Source organism: Hypanus sabinus, chromosome 7, assembly GCF_030144855.1.
Source record: "Hypanus sabinus isolate sHypSab1 chromosome 7, sHypSab1.hap1, whole genome shotgun sequence".
Classification (NCBI taxonomy): Eukaryota; Metazoa; Chordata; class Chondrichthyes; order Myliobatiformes; family Dasyatidae; genus Hypanus; species Hypanus sabinus.
This window is the reverse complement of record NC_082712.1, coordinates 101,399,970-101,415,623: the sequence shown is the minus strand read 5'-3', so window position 1 is coordinate 101,415,623 and position 15,654 is coordinate 101,399,970. Positions and strand designations below refer to the sequence as shown.

Below are 15,654 nucleotides of genomic sequence, written 5' to 3'. Positions count from 1 at the left end.
GCCTGTTTATTTCTTCCACCAAAGTGCATAACCATACACTTTCAAATATTGTATTTCATTTGCCACTTCTTTGCCCATTCCCCTAAACTATCTAAGTCTCTCTGCAGGCTCTCTGTTTCCTCAACACTACCCGCTCTTTGTATCATCAACAAATTTAGCCACAAATCCATTTATGCCATAGTCTAAATCGTTGATTGACATACATTGTAAGAAGCAGTAGTCCCAACACCGAACCCTGTGGAACTCCACTGACAACCAGCAGCCAACCAGAACAGGATCCCTTTGTTTTCCCACCCTCTGTTTTCTGCTATCAGCCAATGCTCCACCCACGCTAGTAACTCACCTGTAATTTCACGGGCTCTTATCTTGCTAAGCAGCCTCATGTGCGGCACCTTGTCAAAGGCCTTCTGAAAATCCAAGTACACCATGTCTACTATATATCTTTTGTCGACCCTGCTTGTAATTTCCTCAAAAAATTGCAGTAGGTTGGTCAAGCAGAATTTTCCTTTCAGGAAACCATACTGGCTTTGGCCTATCTTGTCATGTACCTCCAGGAACTCCATAATCTTATCCCTAACAATCGATTCCAACAACTTCCCAACCACTGATGTCAGGCTATCAGGTCTATAGTTTCTTTTCTTCTGCCTTGCACCCTTCTTAAATAGCAGAGTAACATTTTCCAGTCATCTGATACAATGCCAGAATCTATAGATCATTGTTAATGCCTCTGCAATCTCTCCAGCTACTTCCTTCAGAACTCGAGGATGCATTCTATCAGGTCCAGGAGGTTTATCCACCCTCAGACCAATAAGCTTCCTGAGCACCTTCTCAGTGGTAATTTTCACTGCACAAACTTCACTTCCCTAACACTCATGAATGTCTGGTATACTGCAGATGTCTTCCACTGTGAAGACTGATGCAAAAAAAGGATTCAGTTCCTCTGCCATCTCTGTGTCTCTCATTACAATATCTCCAGGATCTTTTTCTATTGGTCCTATATCTACACTCATCTCTCTTTTGCCCTTCATATACTGAAAAAAGCTTTTAGTATTTTCTTTGATATTAGTCGCCAACTTCCTTTCAAAATTCATCTTTTCCTTCCTAATAACCATCTTAGTTTCTTTCTGTAAGTTTTTAAAAGCTTCTCAATCCTCTATCTTCCCACTAGTTTGTTTCCTTGTATACCCTCTCTTCTGCTTTTACTTTGGCTCTGACTTCACTTGTCAGCCACGGTAGTGTCCTTCTTCCCTTTGAAAATGTCTTACTATTTGGAATATATCTGCCTTGCAGTCCCCTCATTTTTCGCAGAAACTCCATCCATTGCTGCTCTGCTGTCCTTCCTGCTAGTGTCCCTTTCCAGTCAAACCTGGCTAGTTTCCCTCTCATGCCATTGCAATTTCCTTCATTCCACTGTAATACTGACAGACTGGAATTTAGTTTCTCCTCAAATTTCAAAGTGAACTTAATCATATTGTGATCACTGTTCCCTAAGGGTTCTTTAACCTCAAGCTCTCTTATCACCTCTGGATCATTGCACAACACCCTATCCAGCACAGCCAATCCTCTAGTGGACTTAACAACAAGCTGTTCTAAAAAGTCATCCCTTAGATATTCTACATATTCTCTCTGTTAAGGTCCAATATTGGCCTGGTTTCCACAATCCACTTTCATGTGAAAATCCCCAACGATTATCATGATATTGCCCTTCTGACATGCCTTTTCTATCTTCTGCTGTAATTTGTAATCCACATCCCAGCTGCTGTTTGGAGGCCTGTACACAACTGCCATTAGAGTCCTTTTATCCTTGCTATTCCTTAACTCATAGAGACTCTACATCTTCCGATCCTATGTCATCCCTTTCTAATAATTTAATATTTCTTATACACAGGGCCACACCACCCCCTCCACCTACTAACCTATCTTTCTGATACACCATACATCCATGGACGGTCAGCTCCCAATGGCAGCCATCGCTTAGCCAAGTTTCAGAGATGGCCACAACTTCATGCTTGCCAATCTGTAGCTGAATTTCAAGGTAAGTATCAACAACATGAGATTAAGTGTTCTTGAAACAGATGAAAGTTGTGGGAACAATTTGATGTTGGGCTGAGTAAAGTTGAGTGAAGTTATCCTCTCTGGTTTAAGATCCTGATGGCTGAAGGGTAATGACTGTTCCTGAACCTGGTGGCGTGTGTCCTGAGGCTCCTGTACCTTTTTCTTGATGGCAACAGCGAGAAGAGAGAATGTCCTGGACATTTTCTTAAAAGAACATTAAAATGTATAATTCCCCAGGGCCTGATGGGATATGGGGAGAAGGCAGGAACGGGGTACTGATTGTGAACGATCAGCCATGATCACAGTGAATGGCGGTGCTGGCTAGAAGGGCCGAATGGCCTACTCCTGCACCTACTGTCTATTGATATACTCCACGGTGCTGAGAGAGGCAAGCCGCGGGCAAGGTTCAGAGGCTGGTGGAAAGGTAATTCAAGAAGTGAAAATGGAATAATGCTGGGACCTATCAATAGTGAATCTTGCATCAGTGGTAGAGAAGTCGAGTGGATTCTTAGGAATGGGCTATAGATGGTGTCTACATGGATTTCAGTAAAGCATTTGATAAGGTCTCTCATGGGATCCATAATCTATTGGCCATTTGGACCTCTAAACTAACCCTACCCACACGAATCCCATCTCCCTATTAAGTCATTCCCACCCCCACCAAACCACACCCTGTATAATCTCCAAATACCAGTGTGCCAAATCCCGCACAGCCCACCCACACTCTAACTGCGGGGTGATGCTGAGATAGAGGCATACAGTGCTACATCAGTGTGCCTGCTGACAAAGAGAATATGTATTATGAAGTGACAAGAGGGAAAGGGAAAGAGTATGAAAGAGGAGAGACATGATTTGGCCTTGAGTCACACTCTACACTCAATGGAATCCAAGAAATCAAGAGCAGAAGCAGAACATTTGGCCCCATTGTGCCTACTCCTTACTGGCCCCTGGCTGATCGTTCACTTAGTCTGACGACTCTGCAACAATCTGTGGATCCCCTCTACCTTGACCATTCTGGAGCCCCGTCCTGGAGCTGCAGGACTGACCGTGTGTGTGGGTGGGTGGGTGGTAGGAAGGAACGGGGCTTGCTTTGTTACTGTTGTGGTCATCCTATGTTGCTGCTGAAATGTGTGACAACACTTGCAGGCCGGCCCCAGCACATCTTCATGTTGCGTTTGTGGTTAAAACAAGTGACATACTTCACTAAGGAGCACTCCGTTATTTCCAACAGGATCCCACCACCAAGCGCATCTTTCCCTACCCCCCCACCCACTTTCTGCTTTTTGCAGCGATCCCTCTACACGACTCCCTTGTCCATTCATCCCTCCCCACTGATCTCCCTCCTGGCACTTAACTTTTCAAGCAGAACAAGTATTACACCTGCCCCTACACCTCCTCCCTCACTACCATTCAGAGTCCCAAACACTCCTTCTGGGTGAGGTCACACTTCACCTGTGAGGCTGTTGGGGTCATATGCTGTATTCCGTGCTTCCGGTGTGGTCTCCTGTATATTGGTGAGACCCAATGTAGACAGGGAGACCACTTCGCCGAGCACCCACGCTCTGTCCGCCAGAGAAAGTGGGATCTCCCAGTGGCCACCCATTTTAATTCCACTTTCCACTCCCATTCCGATATGTCCATCCATGGCCTCTTCCACTGTCGTGATGAGGCCACACTTAGGTTGGAGGAACAACACCTTATATTCTGTTTGGGTAGCCTCCAACTTGATAGTGCGAAGATCAATTCCTTCAAACTTCTAGTAATGCCCCCCTTCACCATTCCCCATCCCCTTTACCTCCTCTCACCTTATCTCCTTGCCCACCATCTCCTCCCCCTTTTCTTTCTTCCTCTTATGTTAGAGTCCCCCTTCTCCAGCCCTGTATCTCTTTCATCAAACAACTTCCCAGCTCTTTACTTCATCCCTCCCCTTTCAGGTTTCATCTGTCACATTGCGTTTCTCTCTGCCCTCCCCCCACTTTTTAAATTCACTCCTTATCTTTTTTCTCCATTCCTGCCAAAGGGTCTCGGCCTGAAACATTGACCGTACTCTTTTCCATAGATGCATAGATGCTGAGTTCCTCCAGCATTTTGTGTGTGTTAACATATATTGCACTGTATGTTTTGATGGGTGTGGGTGTGAGTGCATGTGTGGATATGAATGTGAATCTGAGTGTACTCAGTGACTGAATCTCCACTGCTTTCTCTTTGGGAGGACTTCAGATTCACTGTCTTCTGGGTGGAGAAGAATCTTCTCTCTTCTTTTGAGAGGGCAAGCCCCAGACGGTGACCTCTGGTCCTCAGTCTCCTCACCTTCACAGTTTGCTCCCAGCGTACTTTCTCTGCAGCGAGCCCCGACAGCAGCTTGGCGGCCCGGTCCAGTTTGATTTCCATCTCCTCTGACCTTTTGCGCAGTTCCTCTTTCTGAGCCAGTTTCTCATCATACTGCTTCTTCAACATTTCCAACTTCTCAGCAACCTGAAAAAAATGAGAAATATTCACTGAAAACAACCACCTCTCTCGTGTCTCCTTCCTGGTGGTGCTGCTAGGTACTCACACCCTTCACTTCAATTGTCACTGTGGCGTTCCTAATTGAGACTGCTATCTGCATTTGCTCTGCGTGCTCTTTCCTCAATGAACATCATGCAAGCAAAGGAATTTCATTGCACTCTGGCAATAAGCTCATCTATCATTGAACGGGAAACAGGCCTCGATGCTACTGCTCTCCAAGTCACCACCTTCCCACAGAAGGAGTTTCAGTTGTTTTTAATGATCAGTTTTATTTATCACACATCCATTGAAACATACAGTGAAATGCATCGATTGTGTTAACAAGCAACTGAGGATTGTGCTGGGGGTGGCCCACAAGTGTAGCCATGCTTCCGACAACAACACAGCATGCCCACAACTCACTAACCCCAGCCTATACACCTTTAGGATGCAGTCACAGGGAGAATGTAAAAACTTACAGTAGGAGCCAACCCCCAATTTCTGACTGTTGGCTCAATAAAGTATTACCTAAACCACTGCCATGCTGCCCTGCAGTTCACCCTGAAGCTCTCTCATTTCCTGTGGCCTATAAAGGGAAGGAGATAACATGGTGGACACAAAGGAATAAAGCTTTGGCTGGTTTGGGCTGCCCGTCACCGATGCGGTTAACACAGCAACAGTAGCATATTAGAAGAAAGCAGCATGTATTTTTAACTTGGTCTGTCCTTGTAATTAGACACAGCGAGCTGTTTTGATCAGGAGCACAATATCTGAAAGAGCAGTGGGAGCAGATTCAATAGGAACTTTCAAATAAGACCGAGGATCGAAGCCCAAATGTCGATCAGAAGTCTGGAGGTCTGCAGACACCTGGGTCTGTGAGTTCTCTGGAGAAGTTAGACTCCAACGTCTGTGAGTCCACAAGTCTGCACAAGGCCAAACACACTGTGTATACAAGTGGGTGGGAAGAACAGAGCTTGTTTTGCTGTTGTTGCTTTGTGAACATCGTGGGCATGCCATCTTGGCACTGGAACACGTGGCGACACTAGCAAGCTGTTCCTAGCACATATCATTTTATTTAAAGATACAACACAGAACAGGCCCTTCCAGCCCAGTGAGCCGCACTGCCCAACAACCCACCCATTTAACCCCAACCTAATCACAGGACAGTTTACAGAGATACTACCTGGCACATCTTTGAACTGTGGGAGGAATTCACATGGATATGGGGAGAAAGTACAAACTCCTTACAGATAGTGCTGGATTTCAACTCTGAACTCTGTCACTCCAAGCTACAATAGTGTCGCACTAGCTACTGAGCTATTGTGGCACCCCAAATCTTGTGTTGATTGTTAATGCAAACAATACATTTCACTGTACGTTTTGATGGATACGTGATAAATAAACTTGAATCTTCTGCACATCTTCTGATGAACTGTCCATTTCCCTCCATAGATGCTGCCTGACCTGTTGAGTTCCTCCAGCTCCTTTGTGTGTTGCTTTGAAAGAAAGTGATTGGCTGCGTGTGACAGCTGGTGAAGAAGGTGGATGAGCTGAAAGGAGTTTTTGCCTGATTCTGGTTGGTTGTAACAGAGAATTAATGAAGCAGAACGCAAACACACACACCTCCTTTAACTTCGCCTGTGCCTCGGCAAGCGATGCCTGCTTCTCTGCCAGTTGTGCCAAGGCAGCATTCAGCCGGAGACGCTTGGGTTCAACCACGCGGTACAGTCTGCCATACAGCTATGGGGAAAGAGATAGATATCATGTTACACAGAGGGATCTCCACACAACTGAACCATGCATGAGAACACACAAAATCAACACCTTCCAGTGCGGAAGAGTCGCGTGTGGAAGTTTAGCTTCAGAATCTGAAAGCCGCAGCGGTAAAGCCTTCGGTTAACATTTACACATTTATCAATCATTCTTACATTTATAATTAATGTTTTCAGTTCAGTTCTGTTACACTCCTTAAAACCAATAGGACTGTTGCCATTTATGTGGCCCTCTAGGATGGTACACTACTGCAATAATTCCTCAGCCAATACGACCCATCCCTCTCCAGTAGCAGAGGAACACCACATGGTGTCCTTCCCCAGTGAACTCTTGGGTTGGCTACACTGAGCTCCAGTGCATTCAGTGTATCCAGTGTATTCAGTGCATCCAGTGTATCCAGTGCATCCAGTGTATTCAGTGCATTCAGTGTATCCAGTGCATTCAGTGTATTCAGTGCATTCAGTGTACCCAGTGGTCTTGGGTTGGCTACACTGAGCTCCAGTGCATTCAGTGTATCCAGTGCTCTTGGGTTGGCTACACTGAGCTCCACTGCATTCAGTGTATCCAGTGCATTCAGTGTACCCAGTGCTCTTGGGTTGGCTACACTGAGCTCCAGTGCATTCAGTGTATCCAGTGCTCTTGGGTTGGCTACACTGAGTTCCACTGCATTCAGTGTATCCAGTGCTCTTGGGTTGGCTACACTGAGCTCCACTGCATTCAGTGTATCCAGTGCTCTTGGGTTGGCTACACTGAGCTCCACTGCATTCAGTGTATCCAGTGCTCTTGGGTTGGCTACACTAAGCTCCAGTGCATTCAGTGTATCCAGTGCTCTTGGGTTGGCTACACTGAGCTCCAGTGCATTCAGTGTATCCAGTGCTCTTGGGTTGGCTACACTGAGCTCCAGTGCATTCAGTGTATCCAGTGCTCTTGGGTTGGCTACACTGAGCTCCACTGCATTCAGTGTATCCAGTGCTCTTGGGTTGGCTACACTGAGTTCCAGTGCATTCAGTGTACCCAGTGCTCGGGTTGGCTACACTGAGCTCCAGTGCATTCAGTGTATCCAGTGCTCTTGGGTTGGCTACACTGAGTTCCACTGCATTCAGTGTATCCAGTGCTCTTGGGTTGGCTACACTGAGCTCCACTGCATTCAGTGTATCCAGTGCTCTTGGGTTGGCTACACTAAGCTCCAGTGCATTCAGTGTATCCAGTGCTCTTGGGTTGGCTACACTGAGCTCCAGTGCATTCAGTGTACCCAGTGCTCTTGGGTTGGCTACACTGAGCTCCAGTGCATTCAGTGTACCCAGTGCTCGGGTTGGCTAAACTGAGCTCCAGTGCATTCAGTGTACCCAGTGCTCTTGGGTTGGCTACACTGAGCTCCACTGCATTCAGTGTATCCAGTGCTCTTGGGTTGGCTACACTGAGCTCCAGTGCATTCAGTGTATCCAGTGCTCTTGGGTTGGCTACACTGAGCTCCAGTGCATTCAGTGTATCCAGTGCTCTTGGGTTGGCTACACTGAGCTCCACTGCATTCCTCAACAACTACTCTCAGAAGTCGGCAGCATTCCGCCATGGTCATTCATGAACCACTGACAATGCTTTGGACTTTGGAAATTTTTCCATTCCTGCCTCCTTCATTTCTTCTGACAGCTTATTCCAGGTCCCAACTCCTCTATGTAAAAAATGCACCCCAAATCTCCTTAAAATGCCTCCCTATCACCTGAAGCCTGTACCCTCCAGCTTAGACTCACACCATGGGAAACAGACACTGACTATTGACCTGAGGTTTGCTTCATATCCATGTTACCTGTCAATTGCCTTCAGTCCAGGGAAAACAGACCTAATCTATCCAACCTCTCCTGAGAACCCAAACACTTTAACTCCCATTAATATCCATGCAAATCCCTTCTACACTCTCTGGCTTAATCACAGATAGTAACAGACAAAGTAACTATCAAAGTATATATATTATCATATCCTACCTTGAGATTCACTTTCTTGCAAGCACTTACAGGAAAATAAAGAAATACAATATAATCAATGAAAAACTATGCATAACTGCTAAAGGGGGAAGCTGGAAAGGAAACTACAGCAGAACAACACAAAGGATGTGTGTGGAGTGGTAGGAAAACGATCTTCAGAGTACAGAAAGAACAGAGACCAGGTGATTGAAGGGGACCAGGATGGGACCAACAAGTTAAACTGGTTTTACAACAGATTTGATGAGGAGGCTACTGTTTACCCCTCTACAACCCATCCACCCCCAGCTCCTCCCCTCTCATCCCTTGCCCTCTGTCTCTCCCTCCAAGGACATTGGAGAGCCAACAACCACAGACACATGGGCTGTCACTGCTCAGCAGGTAAGAAGAGAGCTCAGCAGACTTCACCCAGGCAAGGCTGTGGGACTAGACAGCATCAGCATCAAGGGCGCTCAAGGTGTGTGCTGTTCAGCTGGGTGCAGTCTTTCAATCCATCTTTAATCTGAGCCTGAGCCTAACCCTGACCCTGGAGAGGGTCTCTGTGCTGTGGAAAACATCCTGCCTAGTTCCAATACCCAAGAAGGCATGTCTCACCACAAGCAGTGAGTTGGTAGTGGACTTTAGGAAATTGAAAACAGTTTGCATTCCCATCTCCATCAAGGGAATGGATGTGGAAGTTACCTGGGACTACAAATAGCTGGGAACTCACCTGGACAATAAACTGGACTGGACTAAAATACAGGGGCGCTGTACAAGAAGGGAGAGAGCCGACTGTACTTCCTGAGGAGGCTCCTGTCATTCAACTTCTGCAGTGCTATGCTGCAGATGTTCCATAACTCGGCAGTGGCCAGCACTCCATTCCACGCTGTAGTCTGCTGGAGCAGTGAGGTGAGAGCTGATGCCGAGAAGATCAATAAGCTCGTCAGGAAGGCTGGTTCTGTTCTGGGGGTGGAACTGAATTCCCTGGTGCTTGTGTCTGAGAGGAAAATGCTGTAGAAGCTATGAAGCATTATGAACAATTCCTGCCACTCCTCCATGACATAGTGGACAAACAGAGTAACAAACTGATTCCAATGAGGCTCACCACTGAACGCTACAGGAAATCCTTTTTCCCTCTGGCTATAAGACTCTACAACTCCTCCTCCTTAAGTATATAAGAATATGGTTTTGTTGCGCATCTGTATTTTGCACTATTACTTTTTACTGAACATTTTGTATTTTTCCATACCTCAATGTTTACATTTTGTATTTCAAGGTATATATTTCTGACTGAGCAACCTTGCAATAATAATTTCCTTCAGGATAAATATTTATCTTATAAACAAAGATTGACACATTGTTCAAATTAACAAATCAATAATACTGAGAACATGAGTTGTAGAGTCCTTGAAATTGAGTCTGTAGGTTGAGGTGAGTGAAGTCGTTCACATAGTTTGGAGCCTGATGGTTGAAGCATAACAGCTGTTCCTGAACCTGGTGGTGTGGGAACCTCCCTCACTTCAACAAGTTTATAACAACATGAAGTCTTAAGCTCAAAGGAAAGCATGTGATATGCCTTTCTCATCATCCTGTCTGTACAGCCTAGTCCATCACAGGCAAAGCCTTCCCCCCCATAGAGCACATTTACAAGGAACACTGCCTCATGAAAGGAGCGTCCGTCATCAAGGTCCCCACATCCAGTCTGAGCTCTCTTCTTGCTCCTACCATCCAGCTGGTGAGGTACAGGACCCTTGCTTCCCACACTACCCTTCAACTGTCAGGCTCCAAACCACATGAATAACTTCACTTACTTCAACTCTAAACAGATTTCACCACCTACAGATTCAATTTCAAGGACTCTACAATGCATGCTATCAGTATTTCTTCATTCATTTGCACAATATTCGTCTTTGTTTATGCATAGTTTTTCGTAAATCCTATTATATTTCATTATTTTCCTGTAAATGCCTGCAAGAAAACGAATCTCAAGGTAAAATATGATAACATATATACTTTGGGTGGCGGAGTGGAGATACATCTCTACCAAAGGAGGTGTAAGGAGCTGCTTCCTTCTGCTAGCCTTGGGCAAGTTGCAGCACCTATTTAGCCCCCCCCAATCAGGGTCACATGAAGCCAGTGAGCAGAGGTGGTGGACGGTCGTACGTGCAGCCAGTGCATAACACAGGTCCTGGTTATGAGACCACTGACACCAGGCAGACAGTCTCTGAAGATTATTGATAATGGCTGGGGTCACCTGTCTTGTATAGACATTGCCCAGAAGAAGGCAATGGCAAACCACTTCTGTAGAAAAGTCTGCGAGGAACAGGATGTTCTGTCTTTGTGGTGGATGGTGAAGCCCCTAGGCTGCAGCACTGCTCCAAAATGGTGAGATTTAGTGAACCATGTTTCAGTGATACACAACAGTCCCTGATGTCTCTCTGATACTGTAATTTTGCCCTGATGTCTTTAATTTTATTTTTAGAGATTGTACATTCATCAGCAGGATAGCAGGGAGTGGGGAAGGGGTCTAAGGAACCTGTGTAAGTGGGGGGGGGGGTCAAAGGACCCTGTGTGAGTGGGGGGGGTCTAAGGACTCTGTGTGAGTGGGGGGGGGTCTGACCCTGCGTAAGTGGGGGGGTCTAAGGACTGTGTGAGTGGCGGGGGTCTAAGGGCTCTGTGTGTGGGGGAGGGGGCTAAGGACTGTGTGAGTGGGGGGGTCTGACCCTGTGTAAGTGGGGGGGGGGTCTAAGGACTGTGAGTGGGGGGTATAAGGGCTCTGTGTGTGGGGGAGGGGGCTAAGGACTGTGTGAGTGGGGGGTCTGACCCTGCGTAAGTGGGGGGTCTGTGTGAGTGGGGGGGTCTAAGGGCTCTGTGTGTGGGGGAGGGGGCTAAGGACTGTGTGAGTGGGGGGGGGTCTAAGGCTCTGTGTGTGGGGGGGGTCTAAGGGCTCTGTGTGTGGGGGAGGGGGCTAAGGACTGTGTGAGTGGGGGGTCTGACCCTGCGTAAGTGGGGGGTCTAAGGACTGTGCGAATGGGGGGAAGGGGCTAAGATCTCTGTGTAAGTGGGGGGGTCTGACCCTGCGTAAGTGGGGGGTTTAAGGACTGTGCGAGTGGGGGGAAGGGGTTAAGGTCTCTGTGTGAGTGGGGGGGGTCTAAGGGCTCTGTGTGAGTGGGGGGGTCTGACCCTGCGTAAGTGGGGGGTCTAAGGATTTTGCGAGTGGGAGGAAGGGGCTAAGGTCTCTGTGTGAGTGGGGGGGTCTAAGGGCTCTGTGTGTGGGGGAGGGGGCTAAGGAATTTGTGTGAGTGGGGAGGTCTGACCCTGCGTAAGTGGGGGGTCTAAGGACTGTGCGAGTGGGGGGAAGGGGCTAAGGTCTCTGTGTGAGTGGGGGGGGTTTAAGGTCTCTGTGTGTGGGGGAGGGGGCTAAGGACTGTGTGAGTGGGGGGGTCTGACCCTGTGTAAGTGGGGAGGGGTCTAAGGACTGTGAGTGGGGGGTATAAGGGCTCTGTGTGTGGGGGAGGGGGCTAAGGACTGTGTGAGTGGGGGGTCTGACCCTGCGTAAGTGGGGGGTCTGTGTGAGTGGGGGGGTCTAAGGGCTCTGTGTGTGGGGGAGGGGGCTAAGGACTGTGTGAGTGGGGGGGGGTCTAAGGCTCTGTGTGTGGGGGGGGTCTAAGGGCTCTGTGTGTGGGGGAGGGGGCTAAGGACTGTGTGAGTGGGGGGTCTGACCCTGCGTAAGTGGGGGGGTCTAAGGACTGTGCGAATGGGGGGAAGGGGCTAAGATCTCTGTGTAAGTGGGGGGGTCTGACCCTGCGTAAGTGGGGGGTTTAAGGACTGTGCGAGTGGGGGGAAGGGGTTAAGGTCTCTGTGTGAGTGGGGGGGGTCTAAGGGCTCTGTGTGAGTGGGGGGGTCTGACCCTGCGTAAGTGGGGGGTCTAAGGATTTTGCGAGTGGGGGGAAGGGGCTAAGGTCTCTGTGTGAGTGGGGGGGTCTAAGGGCTCTGTGTGTGGGGGAGGGGGCTAAGGAATTTGTGTGAGTGGGGAGGTCTGACCCTGCGTAAGTGGGGGGTCTAAGGACTGTGCGAGTGGGGGGAAGGGGCTAAGGTCTCTGTGTGAGTGGGGGGGGTTTAAGGGCTCTGTGTGTGGGGGAGGGGGCTAAGGACCCTGTGTAAGTGGGGGAAAGGGGCTAAGGACTCTGTGTTACAATCTTATTTACATTCCAGCATGCTTCTCTGTTTCCTTTTTCTCAAAGGGAAACTACACTCATGGCTGCAGATTTTGAAGATCAATAGAATTTTTAAAACACGTCCATGGCTGTGACTGTGGATTTCAACTGCAGTAGCCTGAAGTGGGAAGATTTGATGATTCCTTTCGGAACTGCATGCAAAGTGTCGTCACTTTTCGGTGCCTTCTCGAAATTGTGTACTTGACTGAGCGAAATTCTTCCTGCCGCTCCTTTGCCCATTTTCCTCGCTGATCTAAATCCTGTTGTAACCTTGGACAACTTTCTTCACTGCTCACTACACCACTAATTATGGTGTCATCTGCAATCTAATCAGCTTAGAACCACATTTAAGCTAATATACTGGCCTAATTCTGTTCTTCAGTCATATGGTTTTATATCATAAGGTGGTACAGGAGCTTGAAGGTGCACACACTCAATGTTTTAGTTACAGCTTCTTCCCCTCCACCATCAGATTTTTGAACAGACAGTGAACCTATGAACGCTACTTCTCTATTTTTACTCTTTGTTGTTGTTCAGTTGTTAAGTCGAGTCCGACTCTTTGTGACCTCATGGACCATAGGGTCCAGAGGGTTTTCATGGCAAGGTATGGAAGTAGATTGCCAGGCCTTTCTTCCACGTAGATGCTGCTGCTGTACAGGTTGGGACCCAGATGGCTTTGAATTCAGGACCATCTGCCTTGAAGTTCTGTGCCGATGCCACTACACCATCAGCTGGCCCATCTCCATTTTTGCTCTACCTACTTAATATTTTCAAAAAATGCAGTCCTGTGCAAAGGTCTTAGGCACATATATATAGCTAAAGTGCCCACGACTTTTGCAAAGTACTGTATTTCTCATCGTGGACTGGAGAACGAGTTTGTAATTCAGAATGGTGAGGGTGGTATGCCACGGGAGGGATGTGGGACAAGTGGCAGAGAAGGAATGCCAGGGGCAGGTGCAGACACACACCCAGCCTTGAGACACTAGGCAAGGTCATTTGATTCCAAACAATTGGTTTATTGATCATTGCAGAATGTCTCTCCCTGCTCCCTCCCCTTTTTCCAACTCCAATTCCCTTCTTCCTGCCCCCTTCCCACACTCAGCCCACAATATCAGAATCAGTTTGGTCATCACTCATGTGTCATGAAATGTGTTTTTTTTAAATAAATTTACAACAGAACTGTGTAAAAAGTCTTAGGCAGCCTCACTATATATACTGTACATGCCTCAGACTTTTGACAGTGATCTATTTCGTATTGTTTCAAAGGTACATTTAATGTCAGAGAAATGCATACAATATATATCCTGAAATGCTTTTTCTTCTTGTAATCCTTTATGCAGTAATTTTTAATGAACTGCCCTGTACTGCTGCTACAAAACAATAAATTTCATGACATATGTCAGTGAGAATAAACCTGATTCCAATCATTTCATGTTTGAACAAAATTAATTTACCTCTTAAAATATAGTTTATTAGTCATTTTGTTAAAATACAGGGAGAGATGAGGTGGGAAAGAACAGAGGGAGATAAAATGAGAAACCAAACTTCCCAAAAGCCAGAGTGCCAGATAGGGGAAAGGGAGTGAAATCGAAGTAAACAGCGAGGAGAAACAGAAACACAAAGTACTCTGCAGATGCCGGGGTTAAAGCAACACGTACAACATGCTGGAGGAACTCAGCAGGTCAGGTAGCATCCGTGGAAACGAGCAGTCAACATTTTGGGGCAAGACCAGTTTGTTGTACTTGTTGCTGAGGAGAAACAGGAAGTACAGGAAGAAACAGGGTGTTGGATGAAAATATTACAATACTTGCCTCCATGGCGAGAACCCACATGCAGAGGGACTTGGCTGCCACAGACACCCGTCCCACAATTTCTGGCTGGAAATCCGGCTGTGCACAGTATGTTCCAATTTTTTTCAACACTTTATCTGAAATATTGTCTTTATCAAAGTTTATCAGCTGTTTGATGAAGTTTGGCTCACCTACAAAACAAGGGTTCCTGATCAAAAATCAAAGCTTCTTGTCATGTCCAATACCTGAACATTTTCAGTAATCAGCAAAGGCCAAAGTTCATTTGTCCCATCAAAATGCAGTGACTATCCATCATCACTCCAACCACTGGTGATCACTGGTTCCCACGCCGACACCTCATGACCAGTCCCTCCGCCACAACCTGGTGACCGGTCCGTGCGCCCTGACACTAAGGCTGGCCTGCACTCTCTGTTCCAGTGACCGGTCCCTGCACCAACATGCCTTGACCAAGGACTGGTTCCCACATCTGCAGGCAGTGACCAGTCCTCACACTGAAACCTCATGACACGTCCCCTCACTCCAATCCGGCGATTGGTCCTGGCAACCTGACTCAACGACCAGTCCCTGCGCTGACACACTGTGGTTGGTTTCGGCACCCCAATCCAATGAGCACTGGCTATTTCCACATGATCGGGAATCCTGAGGTCTCCCAAATGAGCACTGATAGTCACCTTCTCTCTCTGTCTGGTGCAGTAAATAATGTGCAAACCACATGTCATCACCTCACAGAAATCCCGTCGCCATTCCCTGGGCACCAGCCCGAGCCTCTTACCCAGCTCCTTCTTTGCCTCAGCCCAAGTGGGCTCAGAGCCTCGGAGGATCATGACAGCCTGCATCACCGTCTCAACCAGGACAGGTGGACGTCCATACGATTTGATCTCTGTCATGTCCTTCTTATTCAACGACTCCAGAGCCTGGAATACAGAGAGAGAGGTCAACACCAGTGGCATGGTACAAGGAATACAGAGAGAGACCGAGATGGAGACAGTAACATGAAAGTGCAGAGGTACAAAGAGATCTTGGGGGTCTCAAAGATGCCACGCAAGTTGATAGGGTTGTTAAGGTGATGTATGGTGTGTTGGTTTTCATTAGTTGGCAGGTGGTGTTCAAGAGCTGTGAGGTAATGTTGCAACTCTACAAAACCCTGGTTAGATCACACTTGGAATATCATGTTCAGTTTGGTCATCAGGAAGGATGTAGAAGCTTTAGAGGGCACAGAGGAGATTTACCAGGATGCTCCCCTGATTAGAGATCCTTCTTATGAGGGAGCTCAGACTCTTCTATCTGCAGTGAAGGAGGATGAGAGGTATCTGGATAGAGGTGTATTGGATGTAGAGAAGATCCGGAGACTTTTTC

General features: G+C 47.4%; 1 protein-coding gene across 1 annotated transcript in view; it reads right to left on the bottom strand.

The window, feature by feature from the left end:
- The window catches only part of dnah2 (dynein, axonemal, heavy chain 2), a 462,789-nt gene that overhangs the window by 73,763 nt on the left and 373,372 nt on the right, over window positions 1–15,654 (bottom strand). Inside the window, exons 63-66 of the mRNA XM_059975314.1 lie at window positions 15,071–15,212; window positions 14,299–14,468; window positions 6,166–6,282; window positions 4,366–4,530 (exon numbers count right to left, since the gene is read on the bottom strand). Of these exons, the coding sequence (XP_059831297.1) occupies window positions 4,366–4,530; window positions 6,166–6,282; window positions 14,299–14,468; window positions 15,071–15,212 (594 nt within the window). The remainder of the gene's footprint in view (window positions 1–4,365; window positions 4,531–6,165; window positions 6,283–14,298; window positions 14,469–15,070; window positions 15,213–15,654) is intronic.